At 44.2% G+C, this 24,020-nt stretch overlaps 1 protein-coding gene across 4 annotated transcripts; it reads right to left on the bottom strand.

The window, feature by feature from the left end:
• Positions 1-54: 54 nt before the first annotated feature.
• On the bottom strand, positions 55-23,896 carry rif1 (replication timing regulatory factor 1). 4 transcript variants are annotated; one of them, XR_004204130.1, is made up of 34 exons: positions 23,727-23,896; positions 22,955-23,090; positions 22,669-22,747; positions 22,463-22,559; positions 20,142-20,367; positions 19,682-19,871; positions 19,418-19,510; positions 19,114-19,252; positions 17,466-17,617; positions 17,089-17,200; positions 16,623-16,796; positions 16,152-16,262; positions 15,519-15,581; positions 14,526-14,629; positions 14,150-14,236; positions 13,679-13,752; positions 13,356-13,536; positions 13,037-13,144; positions 11,509-11,658; positions 11,264-11,363; positions 10,865-11,169; positions 9,815-10,017; positions 9,525-9,618; positions 9,304-9,435; positions 8,927-9,069; positions 8,677-8,766; positions 8,526-8,586; positions 4,883-8,332; positions 3,000-3,131; positions 2,613-2,721; positions 2,238-2,353; positions 1,437-1,590; positions 1,132-1,255; positions 55-809 (listed from the first exon to the last, which is right to left on the bottom strand). XR_004204130.1 is itself a non-coding variant. In XM_020457415.2 (34 exons), the coding sequence occupies exons 2-34, from the start codon at positions 23,065-23,067 to the stop codon at positions 574-576; spliced, it is 7,680 nt and encodes a 2,559-aa protein (XP_020313004.1). In that variant the 5' UTR covers positions 23,068-23,090; positions 23,727-23,896; the 3' UTR covers positions 55-573. The 4 variants fall into 4 exon arrangements, 3 of the variants coding, with proteins under 3 accessions (XP_020313004.1, XP_020313024.1, XP_020313014.1); XM_020457415.2 differs by having other exon boundaries at positions 2,635-2,721; XM_020457435.2 differs by having other exon boundaries at positions 107-809; positions 2,635-2,721; positions 14,526-14,626.
• Between the last annotated feature and the right edge of the window lie 124 nt (positions 23,897-24,020).

Raw genomic sequence — 24,020 nt, 5'->3', positions numbered from 1 at the left:
TATGGAACATTCACTTTCCATCCCCCTATACATCCAAAATAACACTTGGTGATACACCCTCATAAGTTCTCATCCTTTATTTAAGAACGCAAAATGTAAAAAGTGCCACCTTCCTAGCCAGTATTTATTGCTAAAAAGTCAATTCATGGCAAAGTCTTGGAACAGCCAATCAGAGACCGTGCTTCCCTTTCACTCGTACCATAGCAACAGTTAATCATCATCATCACCCAACCTTTCAGGCTAAAAAGAAAAGTAAAGTAGTGAGCATTTATAAAATACCTCCCTCACCTATCAGAGGACATGGACAAAGGCCAAAGACAACAGTAGTTAAAAACATGTAGCACAGTCCTGATTAATTGTTAAGAGTGTAATAGGAAAAACAGCCATTGGAGTGTTCAGGTTCGAAGTCCATGGGGGCTGAGGGGCCTGGCCACCCATATAAAAAAAAAAAGCTCTATAAGATCTCTAAAAACACCAACGTTCCGCCCTCCACAAATGTCAATAGGCACCCTCAATTGACGTCACGTCGGGCATTCCCAAGAAATGCAATCCAAACCCCGTAGACCGTTTGGATCAGGGTCCGCTGTCCTTGTTCTGAGAAAGTAGTCTGCTCTGCAGCTGCACCACTACATTCTTCATCATCCCTCCCAGCTGATCATGGAGCTGAACAAGCTGGTCAGGGGAGCAGCGGCTCAGTTCCTCCCCAGCTAGACGAGCTCCCAGGGACTCCACCTCCAACAGAAGATCCCCCTCAGGCCTCTGGTGGTCAGGCCTCTCCTCTGGACCCTGCTCATCCAACATCTCTGTGGCTACAGCAGGGATCAGAGAGAAGACCATGTATGACATACTGAAGACGAGCGGTATTAGTAATACTACAGATCGCTTAAACTAGATTGAAGGTTTATAGAAAAATATAAAGATGTTTTGAGGTATTGTGACCTTAAAATGAATTAAAAAGTAATTAAACTGTGGCCTAGGCTGGATTACAGTACAGCACTGTGACAACTGTTGCTTTTCAAAGGGCTAGACATGTGATTGATTGTTAAAGTAACATATTCAATTCAAATCGCACCCAAAAAAAACATCATTAGGACATTTTTCAAAAGTGGAGTGTATTTGGTAGGAACTCACCGAGGGCCTCTCCAGGAGTCTTGTCCTCCTCTTCCTGGTTCTGAGGAAGGGTTGGCTCCTCCAGCTCTGATGTCATGTTCTCCATCTCTTCAAAACTCTTCAACTCATCACTACGGCCCTTCCGCTGAAGCAAGGACAAGGCAAACAATCAGATACAACCCAAACAGATGGCATCAGTTCAGGTGGGTTTTATCTGCAGTCAATCCATGTAGGACAATTATTTATCTGGTAAGATAAGGTGAACAGAAGAGATTTCATTTTAGAAGGTGGTGGAAAGTTACTGTTTTGAAAGTTTTCGGCATTACCTGCTGTTCGTGGTATGTTTTAAGTGCTGTCTTCACATTAGAGATCTTTGGGGAGCGAATGGGAAGGTTCTTGATTTCGCTGGGTGTGAGAGCACTGAGGTCTCCAACCGTTTTGATATTACGGGCACGCACAAGATGACCAAAACCACGAGGCCTATAGGAAGAGAGAAAAATAAATACAAATCTCTCTCCATGTCTGGGGGGGAAAGATCTCAAACTGTCCAATATGAAGTTTTGGATGTCAGCAACACTTATTATTGAAAGGAGCATCAAGCTCATCACTGCACTTTCACCACCCTGTGAAGATCATCATAACATATTTCATCTGTAGCCTAACGCATATTGTTTTGTCGACATTTGGAAGACAATGTTCTGTTTCCATCAGGCCCGTCTTGACATTTCTTATCCGACATTCAGTTTACGCATTAAAAGGTTGCCGGAAATGAAGATTTATTTGCCTATAAACCTAAATAATTGAGGGTCTTATTCTGGTGACATGATGATCGATACTTGGCTGCCGTTTGACAACTAAAAATAATCTCGCTCTCTTGTCCATAATCATCTCATCATGTAGGCCTTTTTTTCTTTCTGGGTACATTAAATCGCAAAAGTAATTTTATGTACACTACGTCATCAACACACTGCATTTTATCCACAAATCAATTTGATGGACACATCTGGTGGGAAAATGCGCATATTGTTTTTATGCAGATTTTAGAATATTCACATGAAAACCTAGCTAGTATGTCAGATTTAGCCAGCCAGAAAAATGTTCCATCATATAGGGATTTATGTCCTCACCACATGTTGGAGGTGATCTGAGGCAGTACCGCCTCCACAGGCGTAGAACAGCTGACCAGGGCCGGGTACACACAGTCCTTAGGGATGGGCCTCGGCTCCTGGCTCATCTCTGAGATCTGAAACAACATTCATCAAGTCAGCCACTGATCAAAGGAATTGGACTCATGTACTTGTTCTTCAAAACTATGATGCACAACAATCATGCACTTTGAGATATCATGCATTTCTGTATGTAGTAAAATGAATGTCCTTGTTCTTGATAATAAGGTTTCTGTAATCGGATACATTTGGTTAAAAAGGATTGAATTTGGATTTTAAAAAAAAGGTAAACCGTGTTGCATTTATGATGGTGTCTGAAAATAACTTGGGTACTACCTGTCTAGCTGGGGAAACATACCAGGCATTTCTTGGAGCTCTTGTACCCCGGGCTGCAGAGATTGCGTGGACTAAGGATCATTAGACCCTTTGTTGGTGTTGTGATATACTGCAATATAGAGCAGAGGTTAGGCTAAGAGTCAAAATGTAAGACATTAAAAAAAGTAAAGGCAAAGTTCTGTTAATCTGTGGCCACTTATAGAGTGGTATTCTCACTTGATATCTGCATGATTAACTAACATTCTACACACGGTCTCCCATTGATGACGATGAATGATTTACAAGAAAGTCCAAGTGGCACATACTTGACCCTAAATCAAACCTATAAAGATTTTGTGCAAAGTATATCAAATGACATTGAATAAACATCACTAGTGGATCATATACCTTAGGCTGAGTGATGCTACTGCTGGCAGTTTTGGCTCTTGGGGAGCTGGATCGGATGACAGGGCTGCGACGGTCAATGTCATCTGCCAGCTCCTGGTGTTGGATTGGGTCGGCAAATGATACTCGTCGAGACTGCAAAATATAGATTAATTTAACACTGTTTTCAGAACTTGCTAATGCCATTCTAGATACATCAAGGTTTCTCTTCAACCGAATGTAATTTTCAATTCATAATGATTTAGTGAAATGCAGATCATTCTAATAAATGCATACAGTGCCTTCGGAAAGTATACCGACCCCTTTAGTTTTCCCACTGTGTTAGGTTAAAGCCTTACTCTAAAATTTCTTAAATATATATATTTTTTAAATCCTCAAATCTACACACAATACCCCATAATGACAAAACAAGTTTAGAAATGTTTGCAAATGTATTAAAAATAAATACTTATTTACATATAAGTATTCAGCCCCTTTGCTATGAGACTCGAAATTGACCTCAGGTGCATCCTGTTTCCATTGATCATCCTTGAAATATTTCCACCTGTTTATTTATTTAACCTTTATTTAACTAGGCAAGTCAGTTAAGAACAAATTCTTATTTTCAATGACGGCCTAGGAACAGTGGGTTAACTGCCTTGTTCAGGGGCAGAACGACAGATTATTTACCTTGTCAGCTCGGGGATTCGATCTTGCAACCTTTCGATTACTAGTCCAACGCTTGAACCCCAAGGCTACCTGCCGCCCCAGATCTGGGAAGGGTACTAAACATTTCCGCAGCATTGAAGGTCCCCAAGAACACAGTGGCCTCCATCAGTTTGGAACCACCGAGACGCTCCTAGAGCTGGTCGCGCGGCCAAACTGAGCAATTGGGGGAGAAGGGCCTTGGTCAAGGAGGTGACCAAGAACCCAATGGTCACTCTGGGAGAATCTTCCAGAAAGACAACCATCTCTGCAGCACTCCACCAATCAGGCCTTTATGGTAGAGTGGCCAGACGGAAGCCATTCCTTAGTAAAAGGCACATGACAACCCGCTTGGAGTTTGCCAAAAGGCACCTAAAGACTCACAGACCAAGAGAAACAATATTCTCTTGTCTGATGAAACCAAGATTGAATTATTTGGCCTGAATGCCAAGCATCACGTCTGGAGGAAACCTGGCACCATCCCCACCATGTTTTTCAGCAGCAGGGCTAGGGAGACTAGTCAGGATCGAGGGAAAGATGAATGGAGCTAATTACAGAGAGATCCTTGATTAAAACATGCTCCAGAGCACTCAGACTGGGACAAAGGTTCATCTTCCAACAGGACAACGACCCTAAGCACACAGCGAAGACAACGCAGGAGTGGCATCGGGACAAGTCCCTGAATATTCCTGAGTGGCCCAGCCAGAGCCCGGACCCAATCTAACCCCTCTGTAGAGACCTGAAAATAGCTGTGCAACAATGCTCCCCATCCAACCTGACAGAGCGCAAGAGGATCTGCAGAGAAAAATAGGAGAAACTCCCCAAATAGAGGTGTGCCAAGCTTGTAGCGTCATACCCAAGACGACTCGAGGCTGTAATCGCTGCCAAAGGTGCTTCAACAAAGTACCGAGTAGTGTCCAAATACTTATGTAAATGTGATATTTCCATTTTTGTTTAAGTAACACGTTTGCAAAAATGTTTAAAAACCTATTTTTGCTTTGTGGGGTATTGTGTGTCGATTGATGAGGGGAAAAAACTATTTGATCCATTATAGAATAAGGATGTAACGTAACAAAATGTGGAAAAAGTCAAGGGGTCTGAATACTTTCCGAATGGACTGTAAATGTATCATAAAGAACGCATTGTAACCATAGTATGATTTGTGTAAATCTTCATAGATTAAGTACACCGGATCATGTTACCTTAGTGAAAGGTGAAGAACTCTCCTCTTCTATTGATCTTTTCTGTCCCTTCTTCAGTATAGAGGTGGAGGGGGAGGCTGAGGGGGTCCACATTCCCCTGATCCTGCCACTGCTGGGGCTCTGGCCCACCTCCAAACCCATCATAGCCTCCAAACCCTTCTGCTTGGGAGGCGAGTCTTGGCACAACACGTCTTTAGAAGTACTTGGATGATGTAGAGGCACTGGTGCTTCGCAAGTGTCGAAGGTCAGAGGGGCAACAGAGTCTAGAGGATGTAGAGTTAGGTCATTATTGTCTAGCCGAGTTTCTTCACCGTCCTCTTCTTCACACTCAAGACTTGGAACCGTATCCATTTTTGCCCTCTCTTGGAGAGGAGTGATATCTTGAATGTCGTTTGCCTGAGGCTCTGTGTCATTTTCTCTGGTCCTAGTAGAGGTGTTGTCAGATTCTGGCTGGCCTTCTTTAATACATGTGTACTGCTCCTCCTGTTGCTCCTCATCTAAGGCATTGAAACCCTCTGGTTGGGTATGCACAATAGACATGAAAACATCCTCTTCTGGTTGGTCCTCCTCTAGAACATTGTTAGTAGACTCTGGATGTCGGTTCTCCTTGTCTTCTCCCATCTGCTCCTCTGTCACCTCCTCACTGGACACAGTCACAGGCTTCGGCACATCTACAAGCTTCTCCCCTGAAGACTCAGCAACCTGAAGAATCAGGCTCAGTTTCTCCTCTGCAGCTTCGCTGGGTGAAGTATCTGTGGGGAGACCATTGGAGATGGGAGGGGTGCATAGTTTGTTTGGTTCAAGTAATACACTTTCATATCCCGAGAATGAATTTCCATCAGCGGAAGGCACTGGAGAGTAGGCCTGCTCAGAGTCAGTGAGGAGCTTATTTTGGAGCTGTGTTGGCCCTTCACACCCAAAGTCACTATGGACACCTTCCTGAGAAGAGACTGTTTTGAGGTTCTTCCGTGGGGATATGCAAAAATGCTGAATCTTAAGTTGTTCTAGATCAGATTTGAATGAAGAGTCGATCAATTGAGAAGGCAGCTTGGTATTCTCACACTCACCCTCTATATCTACCATCTCAGTGTTTTCCTCCCTTTGCCCCATATTGTTCTTTGTTATCAGAGGAAGTTTCAGAACATCCATAACAGGTTTAAGGGAGTTGATACTTTTAATGGTTTCATCCACATCCTGAGGAATCTTAACTTCTAAGGCCTCACTCAATGGGTTTTGCAAGTCTGACTTTTCAGATTCAGACTTTAGAGAAGATTCAGAAAGATCCATTGGGATCTCTAGGTAAGCCCCTGGCTCTCCTGATCCAACAGTAGCAAGTGGGCTTTGAAGAGCTTCGGTGGATTTGGGATTCCTGCCTCTCTTCTTGGGTTTCTGGGCATCCTCCCGGGTCTCTGAAGTGTCTGACTCCTCCACGTTGGAGGACAGTAAGCCCTGAGAAGCTCTCCGTCTCGTAGTCCTTCTGCTTCCTTGGGGGGATTCCTGTGTTCCAGCCTGGTCTGCCACCTGTGAGCTATGAGTCTCTATGGTAGGGGTTGGCATAGGGCTGCTGCTGGGCTTCAACTGTTCCTCTAACTTGCTTCTCTTACTGGATCTTCCTCTGAGCCTCGGCTGGCTGTCTGTTTGTCTGGTGGCGGAAGGAGTGACCTGAGAATCAGTCTGGCTCATCTCGGGTGCTGCTGCTGAATCAGTGGCCACATTTGGACTTGTTTTGTCCTCCAACTTAGCCACTTCAAGGGGCACCTTGCTTTTCCTGCTTGCTCTACCCTGTGACTGGCTATCTTTTGGAGTGGCTGAAGGTGTGGTGATCTTGGAGTCAATTTGACTGAGTGTGTTTTCCGTGCCAACTCTCCTCTGTTTGTCTTTACCCTGTTCTTCGGACTGTGTGACCAATTTACTCCTCCCGCTTGATATACCCTGTGATTGTTCATCTCCTGTTTGAGCAGCAGGAGATAGTGTGGCCATCTGAGAATCACGTTGGCTTTGCTCCTCCTCAGTAGGATCCTGCTTTTCAACCTTGTCTGGGAGATCAAACTCCTCCGAATCACTGACGGCCTTGCTCCTGCTTGTTCTACCCTGGGACTGACTCTCTAGTTGAGATGGTTTGGCTACATGTGAATTTGCTTGACTTGGCTTCTCCTTCTGAGCCCTACCACCCTTTCGTTTCTGATTGCCATCATCCTCTACTTCCACAGCCAGCTTACTCCTCTGATTACGTCTACTCTGTGATTGGCTATCATTATCAGAGGCAGTGACCGTTAGGGAGTCACTTTGACTGAGCTCTTCCTTTGCAACACCTCTCCTCTTCCGTTTGTCTTTTACCAGCTCCTCTGATTCCCTGACCAATTTGTTGCTCCTCCAACCCTGTGATAGGCTGTTGCTATCACCAGCAGGTGAAGGTGTGGCAAGCTTGGAATTTGATTGACTCAACTCCTTGTGACTTCTCTTTCTCAGCTTGTCTTTTCCACCATCCTCCTCAACAGCCAGCTTACTTCTCCTACTGGCTCTACGTTGTGACTGACTATCATTTGGACTGGCAAGAGAGGGAGTAGTCTTTGGTGAATCAGTTTGACTCACATCCTCTCCAGGTTGAGACTTCTTCCTCCGTTTGTCTAGATCATCTCGTTCCTCTGTGTCCTCTCCTGGTCTCAGTGGCCTACTCCTCCGCCGTCCGGACCGCCTTGGTTCACCTTGGCTCAGAGTGGACTGGGAGCTGGTAGAATCTTCCAAAAGACCTTTAGATTCCTCTTCTTCCTGACTGTTGTTTCCCATTACTTCTTCAACTGCAGGAACTGGAACTTCCTTCAGTACTTCCACCTGAGTCTGGGTGTCTGGGATGACATCGTCCTCTGTGGTTTCACTTGACTGTTTCTCAGCGATTATCTCAACTTCAGATTCCTTTTTGTTTTCTGAAGATTCGTGTTCCTCTCCCTCCTTTAGGAAAGACTCATTCCTGGCGCTTTTGTGTCTTACTTGTTCAGTCTCCTGGGAGTCCTGTCGGTCTGTGTCATCCTCAATCTCTGCCGATGGTTTCTGAGAGGCAGGCTCCTGCTCCTGACTGTTCAAGGTCCTGGTGAGGGGGCCTGTAAACTTCACCACGCTGGCAGGACTAGCAGGCTTCCCCTCAGCATACTTCTCCAGAGTGATGAAGGACTGGCGACGACTGTTGTGTTTCTTAGGTGTCCCCGAGATGATATCAGAGCCGCCAGAAACAATTGGACTGGTGCCCTCTTCTCTAGACTCCATGGCAACATCGGAGTCCTCCAATGGAACATCTTCGTTGGCATCCTCCATGGAAACGTCTGCAGAATCAGGAAGTGCTTCCACAGGAGGCTCCTCTTCCATTGGGGGTTCTGCCATCTCATTGGTTGGACTGATATATTCCTGGGTGTCTTTTGCCAAAACCTCAGAAGCTTCATCCCGTTCCACGTTACCCTGTGGAGAAAAGAATGCAGAGACATTTGATTTGTATTTTCACTTTCTTTTGCATTTGAGGAAAAGGCTGTTAGCTTTGATGGCTTCTATGTTTTAATTTAAATGAAAACAGTTCATACAGGGCAAAAAATATATAATTCATAATTCAGAACTCTGGGGCAAATGTAACAATTGTTGTTAAGATTCTCTTTACCTCTGCTTTGACCTCATCTTTAGCGGCATCTCCGGCTTGCTCATCTGCTGGTAATTTGTCCCTGAAAAATATATTTACGTTTTAACCATTGTGTCTCCCAACGTTGATAGATTAGTGGTATACAGTGTAACGGCAGCAGCCAACTACTTACAGTGATTCCTCCTGACTCTGTGTGTACTGGGTGAAGACTGTGGTATCAAGGGAAGCATCCAGGTTGTTGTACATGGCAGGGATGTCAACCCTTTAGAATAAAACCCATACAAAAGCATTATACAGTGAGAAAATGTAAGCATTTCTAAACTTTGTTGATTTGTCTAAAGGCAAAAATAAAGAGACGACGTAAAGAGACTTTCTGGTTAAATAAAGAGTAAATTAACAAAGTTGATTTGCCCGAAACTGACCTTTTGGTTCTCTTGACCTCTTTCTGGTGCTCAGTGAGAACTCTCTCCTTGGTCTCAGGGGGGATGAACACAAAGTCTATTGAGGCCTGCTCCTCCAGTTCCTCTCTACGAGGCAGCTTGTGAGAACCAAAGTCAAGTTTTGTCTGACAGGGAGAGAATAAAAGTCAGCTCTAATATGATGCTGGTGGCAATAGAGACAACTTACTGTGTTTTGATGGCCTTTGTAAGAATATAAAAGCTGCCGAGCACAAGATTTGGTCATGGGGTTCAGAGAATAAACAATTCCATTTCAATTGAGTCAATTCCATTTTTCCTCAATGTGGGGAATTGAAATGGAATTCATACACGGGAAATTACTGGGTAAAAGCAGCACTTACAGAGACGGGCTTGGTAGAGGTCCTGGAGTTCCTGTCCTTTATCTCCTCAGCCCTGGGCAGTAGAGAGTCCCTCTTCACCCCAGAAGTGACCTGTACTCCACTCAGTTTGGTCTCCAGCTGAGAGCTCTCACTCTGCATCCACAAAACATAATCCAGGGATTATTACACCATTCATATGAAACCTGCTCCGATTTGACTTATTCAACAGGGAAAACACTCACCGAGTACTGTCCACTGAGTTCATCTGGAACTTCAACAGACTGAAATCCAGGTAGAATGATAGGAGTGTTCTGCTTCACCTGGCTCAACACCGGCCTGGAAAAAACAAACATTAGCAAACATGAAAACCTTTTAGGGTCAGTTTAGGGCCAGTTTTCAGGACCCAGATTAAATACATTGCTGGACTTTAAAAGCAGTTTTATTGGAGATTCTCCACTGAATATTCTATTGGTCCAGGAGATCACCCCATAAATATAATATGGCTCATCTTAACGTCCAAACAGATTCTTACTTGAGTTCCTCTGGATAAACGAGGACCAGAGTGTTGGCGAAGGTTGCATTCCAGAACTGTGTAGCTAAGGAGCGGACCTGCTTGCGCCGATGGAGGAACAGGACACAGAGCAAGGGGGACAGCAGGGAGAGCAGCTCATCATCATAGGCCAGGGCTGAACGGATCTGCAGGCACCCCAAGACATCACTCAGGAGCTTCTCCAGCTGCAGAGAAAGAACACACTTATAGTGAGACTAGCACCCAGACACAGATGATCGGTTAAAGAGGTAGAAGCACGCAAAGAAATAATCAATTATTTAGAAACTGAACAAAAATATAAACGCAACATGTAAAGTGTTGGTCCCATGGTTCATGAGCTGAATTTAAAAAAATCCCAGAAATGCTAAATACGCAGCAAGAATATTTCTCTCAAATCTGTTAACATCCCTGCTCGTGAGCATTTCTCCTTTGCCAAGATAATCCATCCACCTGACATGTGTGGCATATCAACAGGTCAGTTTTGAGGGAGCGTGCAACAGGCTTGTTGACTGCAGCAATGTCCACCAGAATTGTTGCCAGAGAATTTAATGTTAATTTCTCTACCAATGCCGTTTTAGAGAACTTGCCAGTACGTCCATCCGGCCTCAAAAACAAAGACCTTGTGTAACCACGCCAGCCCAGAAACTCTACATCCGGCTTCTTCACCTGCGGGATTATCTGAGACCAGCCACCCGGACAAGTGATGAAAGTGAGGAGTATTTCTGTCTGTAATAAAGCCCTTTTGTGGGGAAAATCTAATTCTGATTGGCCTGGCTCCCAAGTGTGTGGGCCTATACCCTCAAAGGCCCACACCCATGGCTGCGCTCCTGCCCAGTCATGTGACATCCATAGATTAGGGCCGAATGAATGCATTTCAATTGACCGGTTTCCGTATATGAACATTAATTCAGTAAAATCGTTGAAATTGTTGCATTTATATTTCTGTTCAGTATATAACATTAATGCAGTAGTTTATACAGACATCCATTTCAGTACAGATAAAGAAACAACATGGAAAACATCTCAACACACCTTTGCTCCAAGACTTGAGGTACATTTGCGCTGCTCATTTGGAGTCCTCCCAGCCTGTTCATAGAGGGCTACGAGGGGATGTGAGAGAGAGGCCAGGGCCTCCTGGATGGCTGTACCCAGAGACAGATTAGAGAACAAGATAGAGAGGATGGAGACCAGGGCTAGGCCTGTACCATTAGGGGCAGTCTCAGGGGCCTCCAGTGCATTGAAGGTCTCAAGGGATTGAACCAGCAGGGTCTGGAAGGTATACAGGTTCCCCAGCGCCTTGCTTTTCTTACGCACCCAGGTTAGATGGTTGTGGGGAGCTGGAAGGGACGAGGGGAGGGTAAGTAAACATCAAGCCCATTGAGTTAAAACACACCGTGCATTTGTGATAAAACAGTGCTAAAAGAATCTTACATTTCATCTTCTGCTGGAACTGTGGTGTGTAGGGAGAGAAGTCTGCACTCTCAGCGATGACCAGGAGGATGTTAGCAACCGCATGCAACGTTGCTGGAACCTGGAGGATAAACAAATGGGCATGGAACGGCTCAATGAATCTGAACAAACTACTGGACCACAGTATTCATCAAAAGGCTACCAACTCTGGTAAATTAGATAACCATTGGGTGTTGGGTACAGTGCAGCAGTCCCCTCTTGCTTACCTTCAGAGCCTTTCTGTCCAATATGGCAGCCATCTTGACACACAGCTCCTCACAGCAGACGTTCTCCTCGGCAGTGGCCACCAGGGCAGAGCAGCGGGCAAACACCTTATACAGCCCGCACCACGTACCCAGCATGGCCTTCTGAGTCATCTACAGAGGCAGAAAGCATGTTTCAGATTGAGCACGTTGCAGTGGGACAACGCAGAATCACATATCTTCAAACTACCCTGCATTCCAGCCCTCATTATGAGGATAGTGAATCTGCGCCTCCTCGACTTTCTGAAACTGATCCACTCAGATCACACCGACAGTATGGTACTTCATTTAAAATGACTGAAAATTAGAGCAAAGCCCTCAATAGGTTCCACCGTGGTTTATTGGAGAATCCTATAGCATGATCTTTTAAAAGATAAGCAGACCTGCCAACCAATTTTTACCACTTCAGCACGGCGCCGGCACCCCCAACTGCGCACGTGCGACACCCACACTGCTCAAATCATAGGCAAATGCACAGATTTTTTTGCCCAACAATGGTGTTGGCAGACTGCCTCAGTATGAATAGTAGTCTATAGACTTATGGGTACTTGGTTGTTCTATGGCAGCCAACTAGAAATACGTTTAAAATGTACACACGAGGGCTCTCCCTAGAATTTCCTGACAACATGGTGCTGATGTAAGATTAAAGTTGGTTGGTTGGGGTCAGTCAACTTCCCCCCTCAGGAAGTTGTAGCATTTTGCAACCATTTTTTTTTTTTTTAAACGGCCATTTCCTGAAAGTCTTACATATCAAACAATGTACCCAACTTAGATGTTTTGTTTGATGCTAAATTAAATTCAGGTCTCAATGACACTTTCAGTTTTCTAGGTTAAATGTAGGGGTAATGATTATTCTAACAGGTGTCTATCTGGATAGTCTGGTGAAAACGTTCACTGGCTTCTTCTGAATGTTGTCGTAGTCTAGCTTACTGTTGGCTATCTGGAATATGAAACACCTGAACTAGGCCTGTATGAGATGTTTCAGTTCTCCATCCCCGACCTCATCCATCTAGTTTGGTATCCTAGTTGTCAGACCTTTCTTTCAACATGCCTTGTCATTGGTGAACTGACTATCACATCCGCAGCCTAGTGTTGACATATGCCTACAGCTATATTAAGAGGACTGATCAAGAACTGATTCATTAACATAGGCCTACATTATCGTTTCTGCTTGTCCATGCGCTTGCTCATACTACTGTTGCAAATATCAAAGCATGTGCAGGCTAGAAAGTGTTCTCGCTTAGTTGACTAAACTCTGCAGCCAACTATCTTTGTCGTAATGACGCCTTAGCTAAGGAACCAACTAAGAAATAAGTGGTCAACTTCAGACGGTTGAGTCAAAAACCACAATGTGTCAACTAGAAGCCTATTGTTGTGTATTTAAGGGTTGTTTTTCCACACAAGCATACATTGACCTCACATTGCATGCATGGTACGCAAAATGTGTGCAGGCTGGCAGGTCTGGATACAGTATGCCATCTCAGAGACTCACCTGTGGCAGAACCTTGCCAGGTAGCAGGTGTATGATGGGGAACATCAGGGCAGTGAGCACAGCACTGAAGTTGTGCTCCAGAGCATCCCCTTGGTTCACCTCATTGGTCTGTGACGAGGGAGGAGAATCTTATTAAACCAATCTCCACCTCTATCTCCATCTATGCAACACGTAGGTGAAATATAAATCAGTTTGTTTAAGGTGACCCCTTGGCGAAATTGTTATTGCATCTAAACAAACAAGCATCGCATGCAGTGCAGTTCTAGAGCATTTACATGACATGTACAGATGTTAGTTATACAGTTTGTTCCTTTCTAACCTGTGTGATGGTGTCAGTCAGCGGGTTGACCACCAGGCTCCACATCCTCCAAAGCTGTTCTTTGTTCTCCAGAGTCCCCGCGCTGCAACCAACCGCCGCCAGGACCGCCTCCCCAAATGCCAGGGGGGACGTGGGGCCGGACAGACCACAGCTCACCAGTGTCTCCAAACACAGGAAGAACCTGTGTGTGTGTGTGTGTGTGTGTGTGTGTGGGTGTGTGTGTGTGGGGGGGGGGACAGGCAGAAACAGATACAACTCAAATAAGACCAGAAAAAGACATGTGGCTGCTACATTTACTTATGGTAAGACAGGGGGAAACCCACCTCTCATCCTCTACGAAGCCTGCCACCAGACTGTGGTTGTAGAACAGGAGAATCAAGAACAGAGCTGGGGTTCCCTGGGGTAGAGACGGACGAGAGAATGTAACCACACCACACACAGAAATCAGAACACATCTGGCTCCCATAAAGATACTGCAGGATGTTCATTTACACTGATCTAGAGAAGACATCTTTATAGAGCAGGTCACAGGGTTGTCATCAGTACAGTGTCATAGGAGTCTATAGCTATGTCTCAGGGAACCTTCTATTGTTCAGATTTAAGATTGTGTGCAACAAAGAAAGGAGTCCGAGCTAGCAGGAAGCCGCTGGATAGACCTACTGCATTTCAGTTGATTACGTATGGAAACTGTTGCTTACATGGTGCCTTTCCCAATGATCCTAGATCTGTGTCAAGAGCATAATCAGATACACCCTGCATACAGCTGAACAGAAAGAGAAGAGGCAGAAACTCACATTCAGTACATCCATTTTGCCCACTTGGTAAGAGGCAGATCCCAGTACTCTCTGAGGGATACCCTTCACTGTCAATTCCAGCAGACCCTGTTGAGAGAGTCAGTAAGAAAACCATATACTGAAAGCATTACAGCAGACCTTTTTACAAGCTAAGTGTGGCGCTTCAGGGCATTGAGCGATATCCAGAACATCTACATACAAGGTGGTCTACTGACACTTGTATGAAAAACTTCTGGACCAAAACACAGACTCATTAACAGAAGTTAGTAAGACTTCAGCTTTTAGTTTCCACTAACATGGGCTACCAGAAGACCAGTCCTGGTTGGAGGTGTAGTAGAATAAGAGTAGGTAGTACAGTTGTGGAGGCAGGTCTTACCAGAGCCCTGTTTGCAGGGAGGGCCTCTGAGGAGATGATGCTCTGTAGAGCCTGTAGCAGCAAGGTCAGCACCTCAGAGCCTTGCCTGTCCTTCTTATTGCCTGCTGTCACAGTAACACAGGTACAAGGGACAGGATGAGAGACAAACAAAGACAACATACTAGGGGTGGAACTCCATTGGTCTTTCCTCTCTCCTCACCACCTTCTCAAAACACATTGGAGAAGGTCCAAGGAGAGGGACCTTGAATTTACTTTTTGAGAAAGAGGCAAGGACTCTTTCTTTCAAGGAAAGACTTGAGATGAATTTACGTAATTTCTTTGGAAGGTCATCACTGGGGTCTTGCCCCTCAGATTTCATTCCTCGTCACAGCGGTTTCAGACCCGAAAGTCTGACGTCCGCTCAGACTTAAACTGATGACAGTGGGGTAGGGCCTGGGGTGGGGGAGGCTGGGGTCTCTGCTCTCCCCCCTGACAAAGAGCACTCAGGCCCAGCTCTGGTACTCTGTGTGGGGCCGCAGGGCTGACCCCATGGCTGAAAGGGTCAGTCCAACAGAGCAGCGGCCACAGAACAGAACATTTCCCAATAGTAGCCAACTAAATGAAGATGGAGTGAGGTTAAACTATGGCATTACTCATCCAGCATGATGGTCTATCATTTCAACGGAGCAATGTTTCCCAAACCTCTCCAGTCATTCCACTTACTTGATGTATTCCAGTAATAGCACACTTATAAATGACACTACTGGTCAACTGATCACCATGTCCTTCATTAGTTGACTCAGCTGTGCCTGTACTGCAATACATAAAGTAAGTGGAACGGTTGGGGGTAACGAGGAGACGTTTGGGTAACATGGGTATAGAGGAGCTAGCCAAGGCTGAAACTAGCTCATCAGTGAGTGAGATTACAGAGCTTCCTGGATAGACTGCAGGCCTAAATCATGATAGCAGTTCTTCTCTAACTCCAATCTGATGTGATTGGACCCTGGCACTCACCAGCATCAATCGTTGTGCTTACGAAACTGACGAGGTTCTTCCATATAAGGGAAAGCAAGGCATCTGCAGGGGATAGAGAGAAAAGGCAAGTCACCCCACATGAAGTGGCAGTCATTTAACCCCCCCCCACACATGCACTTCTACACATACAATCATTCCTTCCAACTCCTCCACCCCCAAGCAATGACTCTGAGGCTGTTTCCAATTACTAGTCGGTGTGAGGGAGCCCTTCCACGACAGCAAGTCAAGCCAGAGCTATTCTATTCCCTTAATGGAGAGAGTACTTCTCTCTGGGTGCGTTTACACAGAGAGTTCACGATCCAAAATGTATTGAGATTCGAAACAACGATTTTATTGCAATTTGCTGTTCCAAACATATTGCTCACCATACACCGAGTAAACAAAACATTAAGAACACCTGCTCTTTCCATGACAGACTTTTTTTTTACACCAATAACACCTAACAAAAAAGAAAATTACAAGTATCGCTAAAATATGGCCCAAAATAACTATTGATTTTTTAAACCACATCCCTACTCTCAAGGAGCCAAAATGCCAGTCAGAGCCATTATGGCGTTCATTGAGCCTATGCTTTTGTCAATTAGAGTGAGTTACTTGAGGGCAGGTAGGTACCTGGGGCGTCTTTGCCGATGCAGATGAAGCTGTCGTGCACAGCAGTGATCAGCAGAGGGGCGTGCTTGGTGAAGGAGAAGGGGCTGGACAGGAAGGGGTGAGAAATAGGTTCTGAGAAAACAAAGAGGGTCAGTCAAGTTAGAAACAGGCAAACCGGTTCCAACAATTATTTTTTATCTGACAGTTTACTTTACAGGGATTGCACATGGATAGGATAATGTGTGTGTCATCCCACGGTAACACAAACATTTATTAAACTAGTTCTACACCTCCACAGGTTCAAAGGGCAAATCATATTCAAACAGCGCCACAAAGCAGCAAATCAAATTGTGGTAGCAACCATTGTATTTCTATGGTAGCAACCATTGTATTTCTATGGTAGCAACCATTGTATTTCTATGGTAGCAACCATTGTATTTCTATGGTAGTAACCATTGTATTTCTATGGTAGTAACCCGCCCCCTCCCTCACCCAGGCTGAGCGTCAGCTTGTTCTTGGCTGCGGCGGTTGTGACTTCTGACCCCAGGAAGTAGTGCAACAACATCTCTAGTCCCAGCAGCTGGATGGAGGGGTAGGCTTGGGCCACCACCACACTGGTGTTTAGGTTCAGACGGGGCACAATAGTGCCAGAGAACGCTGGGGAACCTGGTGGGGCGGGGGAAGAGGGATTCATCAATGACGTATGAATCTCAGAATAAAACATTCAGTAACATTTTTTTTTACATCCAATGTTTCCACAGTTCCAGGTGACACATTTCAGGTATATCCGACACGAGAATATTAAGTAATGCTGTTCTATACGCTACTAGGTAAATGCAAGTACATAACGGCAAGTCACGCATGCAAATTGAAAGCAAAACAGCTAACGAGCAGCAGACAATATTTTCCAGTACTAGTCAATAGAAGGTAGGTGAGGGCAGTCAGAGGGAGACTGTACCAGATTTAGGAGTAGTGGTCCCCACAGCACTGCACTGGCTGGAGCTCCTGGAAGGAGTGGCTGGCAGGGCCGAGTCCGGGCCCAGGGTGCACTGGAGGAGAGGAACACCAACCTGACAACACAGACTACTAGTCAACAACAGTAACACATTAAGTGTGGTTAAAAACAAAGGGCAATGATGACGTCAGATAAGACAATACATGAGTAGATTCAGGTTCTCAATTGAATCTCAATTCCCCAGTAACAAATCCTGCTCAGAGTCCTAACACATTATCAGGTTATGTTATTCTAGAATAAAGATGAAATGCTTGTTGTACCTGTTCAAAATGTGCAGTATAAACATGTACATAAAACAGTAGGATAAACACGAGCAGTACCTGTTCAAAATGTGCGGGCAGGTTGGCTCCCAGTTTGACCACCAGGTACCACCAGACCTCCAGCTTGGTGAGCAGCAGGGCCTCAGTCCTCACCTGGATGGAGCTGAGGGGCTGCAGCAGCAACTTTAGACGCTTGGCACTGCACAGGATCTCTACAGTAGAGGAGACAGTTACAGTCCGTATAGAACAGGATCTCTACAGTACAGAGGAGACAGGCACAGTCCGTATAGAACAGGATCTCTACAGTACAGAGGAGACAATTACAGTCCGTATAGAACAGGATCTCTACAGTACAGAGGAGACAGGCACAGTCCGTATAGAACAGGATCTCTACAGTAGAGGAGACAGGCAGACGGTTACAGTCCGTATAGAACAGGATCTCTACAGTACAGAGGAGACAGGCAGACAGTTACAGTCCGTATAGAGCAGGATCTCTACAGTAGGAGACAGGCAGACAGTTACAGTCCGTATAGAACAGGATCTCTACAGTACAGAGGAGACAGGCAGACAGTTACAGTCCGTATAGAACAGGATCTCTACAGTACAGAGGAGACAGGCAGACAGTTACAGTCCGTATAGAGCAGGATCTCTACAGTAGGAGACAGGCAGACAGTTACAGTCCGTATAGAACAGGATCTCTACAGTACAGAGGAGACAGGCAGACAGTTACAGTCCGTATAGAACAGGATCTCTACAGTACAGAGGAGACAGGCAGACAGTTACAGTCCATATAGAACAGGGATCTACAACCCTAGCTAGCCACAATTGGATTTTTTTATTTTTATATATATATATAAAAAATTATCACATTATCTGCCAATTCATTTCCAGCAGTATTTCCCTGTATGTTTGTGTGTTGCACGCATTTGTCAATCATTCACTCTGTGTAACCAGTTAGCTATCATGATAACTTTCTTCTGGGTTGATAGACTTCCCCCCCCAAAACTTTCAGTTAAAAGTTAACTGCAGAGTAGGCTTACCTGGGCTTTTGTTTCGCAATCTCTGTCATGAAATATGCAGCATCAAAAAACATGGCTAAACCAGTACAATCCTAGCTCGCAAAATGCACAATTAAAGGGGTAGAGACCAAAATATCATAATAAAAACAAATGGTCTTTGATGCAATTTTACCACTGACATGGACTCACATCAAATATTACTGTTCAGAAAAAAATCCCAAAACAGAAAAATGTAACAGAAAAGGGAATTCTGGAAAGTACAGAGGGCCTATTTGAAAGCTGGGGGAAAAAATGTACAAGTAGCTCACGACATGTTTCATAATTTAAAAGTAGCTCTCATGCTAGGAAATGTTGGAGACCCCTGGTATAGAACTTCCCTAAACCACGAATACATAAAGTAACATGGTCAACTGTTATTGAGTGGTCCTCATAGTTTTCCATTTGAGGAGTAGTATTTTAGTAAACTTTCCTAACTCAACAGTGAGAATCAAGTCTCTTAGCACATGATCGACATAGAAAATAATGTGTGAGGACTCAGTGGATGTTTACTAGAGTATCTTATAAACCACGTCATAGAAACCTCGATTAAAATACATTTTAAAGTAAAACAGCTGGTGAAAGTAAAGACTAAAAAGCAGCAACTCAATTCAACTGTATTAAGTCAAAGCATGCGGTTTTCTTGTACACACCTGGGTTGAGCGCGAAATTGTCAATAAGGCTCTTCCAAGCGATGAAGGCGATTTTCTTGATGTTTGGGGAGGAGCTACGGAAGCCCAGTTCCTCCAGGCCAAGCAGGGAGTTGATGAAGGGACCACCTCTATGGAGCAGCTGTGGGATGGAACACAATTCAGTGTTTCAATACAACTTTTGAAGAGCCAAGCAGATCATTACATGCACTGCCCAATTCCCTCCCTAACCATTACGTAGTAGATAAGTAGCGAATAAGTAGTAAATGGTGTAGGTTTCAAACCATAAAGAATGACCGAGCCTTACCTTCCCCAGGAGCCTGACAAACAACGGCCAGAGTTTCAGCACGTTGGTCTCGTTCTTCGTGGAGAACAGTTTCTGGAGCTCTGGGATGAGTTTCTGGAGTGAAACAAGATAAATGATGTCGGAATGTGAAGAAACCTGCATGAAACATGCTGCGTTTGATGTGCTGCATTTCCAAACCTTCCATTTCAGTTTTTACATCAGCAGTTGTCACAAAGTGATTTGACAGTAACCTGGCCTAGACACAATGACAGAGTAAAGACTCACTGAGGACATGAGAGGTTCTAGGATGGCAGCCACCTCCTTCTGTTTCTCCAGAAGTAGAGGCAGGCCCATCTCCAGGGCTGCTGCCGCCCGCAGGCGCACCTTAGAGGCAGAGTGGACCACCAGGGGGATGACCAGCTTGGCCCACTGTACTGCATCCTCACCCATCTGGGCCGAGGCCTGCTCCAACAAACTGACCACAGAGAGAGTGTGTCATGACAGAGTAAGTGCTGATGATCACTGAAATAAAGTCAGGACAGTCTCCTCCAGCCCAGAGAGCTATGAACACAAGCCAAAACAGAGACAGAATGTTGAGACAGATAGAGTACTGTAACATCCATCTGCTTAATGTCAGCGTTATCACGCTGAACCATTAAATGGTGCTTTCCTAAATGAGGGTCATACACCCAACTAAAGCTATTGATTACGAGGTAGGAGTACATGAGTGGGTGGGTTTGTATACCTTATGACAACATTCAGAGACTCGTGCTCCATAACTACAGACTGGATGTCTTCTCTCGTCCGCACACACTCCAGGGCCCTCAGGATCTCTGGAACCTTCTTGGCCACCACCTCTGTAGGGAAGTTCTGTTTGGAAATTACCCATAATGCTCGTGTGCATGTGTTCTTGTCTGTGGACTTCACCACCAGAGAGGAAAGTGCTGACAATATCTCCTCTGCAAAATTAGCTGTGGGGAAAGGGAGAGAAAGAGAGGATTACAAATCACATTATCTTCATCCTTATCATACATTACAGGCTTGTTTCCAGAACATAGATAAAGAAAAATATCTGTCATTATCGGGAAAATGTACTTGCTAACAACCCGTGACTGACGTCATCAACCAGAAACAGGACATGCTGTCATTTGACTTTTAAAATAAATAACATCACTTAATTACTCAAAATGACAGAGCGGTCACGACTTTTCACAGTGGAAGAGGCTGTATTCTGTGTCGTTTGGCGATACGGATTCAGACACGTCTTCGCACTTTGAAAGTGATGATGTCGAGGTGAGTGAAACAAGTCAACAGCAGATATATGCTTGGTGTTGTTGATGTTTGATGCTGCTCTCTGATTAGCAAATCCTGTCATGATCACATGTTTGGTACAGCCAGGTGAGCACATCAGCAGTGAAGCAGGAGCTCAAATGATTGCTCTCTGTCTCACGGGAATAGTTGCAGTGTTAGGCTATATATACTCCGCTAACTAATTGGTTGTTTTGTCTTGATCCTACCAATGTAATCCATATGGAAATAGCCCACGCTGCTTGTCAGGCAAGAAAAGTACTGTGGCGATAAATTAATGTTGAGCTTTCGAAGCACCGAGCTCAGCTGTCACTTTCACTAGTCAGCCATACAGACAAGCAGCTAGCAAGCCACCGAAATTGAGATTAGAGTAGTTTGTGTTTATCTGTTGGGCGTAAGTCATGGTTTGTCCTGTTCGCTAGGTAAAGATATTCGTAGGCTATACATTGCCTTGTTTTCCTATTATTTGACAGCGTAGCTGTCGTGTTATGGTTGACGCCCGCGCAGTGGAGCTCATATGATAGAGTTGTGGTGATATTTGTTTAAATAGCCAAGTAACAAGTTGCGTGTTTTGTCCCGTTTCTACCGATACATTTCAGTTGGAAACTGTCCCAGCTTTGTCACTAATCAACTAACACTGGCGAACTCTGTAGTTAGGCTGTCAGGCAAGAAAACAAGAATTGGAGGCGACATTATGTGTCACTGACGATGCGGTCACTTGATCGGGGCAGCTCTAGCAGGGCAGAAATGTTACTAACTGGCTTGTTGGAAAGGTGGCATCCTATGATGGTGCCACGTTGAAAGTCACTGAGCTCTTCAGTAAGGCTATTCTACTTCCAATGTTTGTCAATGGAGATTGCATGGCTGTGTGCACAACTTTATACACCTGCCACTTTGTAGGATGGGGCCGTGCTTCAATACGTTTTATGGCATGTTGAAGGCTAAATCCAAACACTCAAGTGAGTGTGATATGAATTTAACCTACAAATCTTATTAGGGAAATTGTGTACTTTTTTTATTGTCCCTGAACAGTTGTTTTGTATCTTCTCTCTTTATCGGTCTGTCTATCTAATACTTGCATTCACTGAATTGTCGTCACCCAAGTTACTATTTCTACCTTTCGTGTCAGGCCTGGTCTGTACTAAATCTTATTGAGAGAGGTTATATACATTTTGAAATAGTCTGAATAATTGTTTGTATTTTAAAATTGTTACAGAAGTAAGAATCGTTGCCGATCAAATAACCCACTGTGTGGGTTTTGAAATGCTTTCTAAATATTGTACTCTGGTCACATTATGGATTATTTTTCATACATGTAAATAATATTTACAATATATAATACTTAGTACTTTTTGAGTGAGTAATTTAATTACTCCAGGGTTTTAGTTGTGTGTTATTATTTTTATAGTGAGTGTTATTACATAAAGGGAAACAAAATTAGTGTTATTCCAATTGACATGAATGTGGGGTCATATCAAAGAGGTCGTGCTCCTTAAAACTAAGTCAACAAACAAAATTTAAAAGCTCTTTGTTTTGGAGCCATATCTGCTTGAAATGTGTGAGAAAAAGAGAAAATTCTCAGTAATCTACAGCTGCATTCTAGAATTCTATTGGGGTCTGTAAATTAAGTCTACCTTTGGAGTATAAAGTAGTGTCAATGTAAATCTGGATTAGTGCTTCTTAGTCTAGGACTAGACTTATCCGTGCCAGTTACACTTGTACCATGTAAACCTATGAAGTGCTCTACTTGTTCAGTACCTGAGATAGCAGAGACAACGTGGACATGAAACACACAGAACCCCAGGGCCTGCAGGGCAGCTTGGCTCAGCTCTGCATTCTGACTGGAGATATGGGTCTAAAACAACATGACAATAGCTTTACAAGTGGACATTTATGACAGTATCCCTATGTTAAATGTAAATGTACTGCTTTATAAATATTATTCACATAAAGCAAGCACTCACCTGGAAAGTTTTACCCAAACGTGGAAAGTGCTTTACTACTGCAGGGAGGAATTGCGTTCCATCATCTCCACTGAGACGACTGAAAAGACAAGTCAGACCCAGGAATTACAGTGTACATTTACAATAGAAAATTAGGCATCTTATATAGAGTTACACAAGACACACAGATCTACCCCCTACCATAGCTCATTAGAGAGAAGAATATACACCTGACATGACCTTAGATCAGCATCTAGGGATAACAACGTCACCTTACAGGCTACGCATGTCCAACTAAAGCACCTACTTGGCAATAGTGAGGTAGGCTTCAGTCTGCTCCGGTTGTCCAGCTGTGCTATCCTCCAGAGATTCCAGCAGAGGAAGGAGACCTGAGCTGGTAGGAGGCACCATCGCCATCATCCTGGTTTCTCACTCAAACCCTGCTGGGAGAGGATGTTGAGACAGACAATGTGACAATGTTCCTTCTCTGCCTCAACAGGTGTTTTTGTTTAGGTTACTAGATAACTAGAGTAAAGTTTTGGATTCATATTTTTGATTTGGATATATGCATGTTGTTTGACACAGTTGCTACGAGTTGAACGTGTAAGCGTGTATCCTTCCATGTGAGTACGAGGGGTCAGGCTCGGCATCACTGCCAGAATCAAAACATCCCTGAACTGTACTTACTCTTCAATCCTCTTAGCTAGCTACCCTTCTAAGTAGAGGGCATTAGTAGCTGTTCAACATACAGGACTGGACACCTATAAGCTTAATACTAACTTATTAAAAAAAATATATAAAAAAATAGCTCAAAACTATCTGAAGTGAGCTGGTTAGCTAGGTAGCCACAACATTAGCTAACTGGTTTGCTAACTAGCCATCTACAAAAAATATATATAATACCAAATATACGCACATTCTCAACTTACGAAATAATGTTGAATGGCACTACTGTCAAAAATAATACAGGTGGCAAACTAATTAACTAGCAATTGCTCACGAGTATTTTATTTCTAGCAAGCTACTCCCTCGGATCGCGCGAAAATACAAAGAAAACACAGCCAAATGCACTTCCTCACCTTGCAATTCCTGAAAGAACACAAACGATAAAAGAAAATGATACCATCAACGCCAATAATATACTGCAAGTATACGCGATATTATCTTATTTCAGCAAATAGTTTACGTATTTTCTTTCTCTCTGACTCTCCCAGTGTAGCTTCCTCTCCCCGCGAAAACGCTGGCGCGAAACTAGTACGCTGTCTGAAAGTCACCTATGACCCGACGCACGGACCGCCCACTCTGAGCAGAACACAAAAGATTCTGTTTCTTGAAAAGCTTTGATGGTAGTCTTCAAACTGTGTCCACATTTT

The sequence above is a fragment of the Oncorhynchus kisutch genome, linkage group LG2 (genome assembly GCF_002021735.2).
Source record: "Oncorhynchus kisutch isolate 150728-3 linkage group LG2, Okis_V2, whole genome shotgun sequence".
In the NCBI taxonomy this organism is placed as follows: Eukaryota; Metazoa; Chordata; class Actinopteri; order Salmoniformes; family Salmonidae; genus Oncorhynchus; species Oncorhynchus kisutch.
The sequence above is the reverse complement of the archived record's forward strand: the minus strand, read 5'-3'. Positions and strand labels throughout refer to the sequence as shown.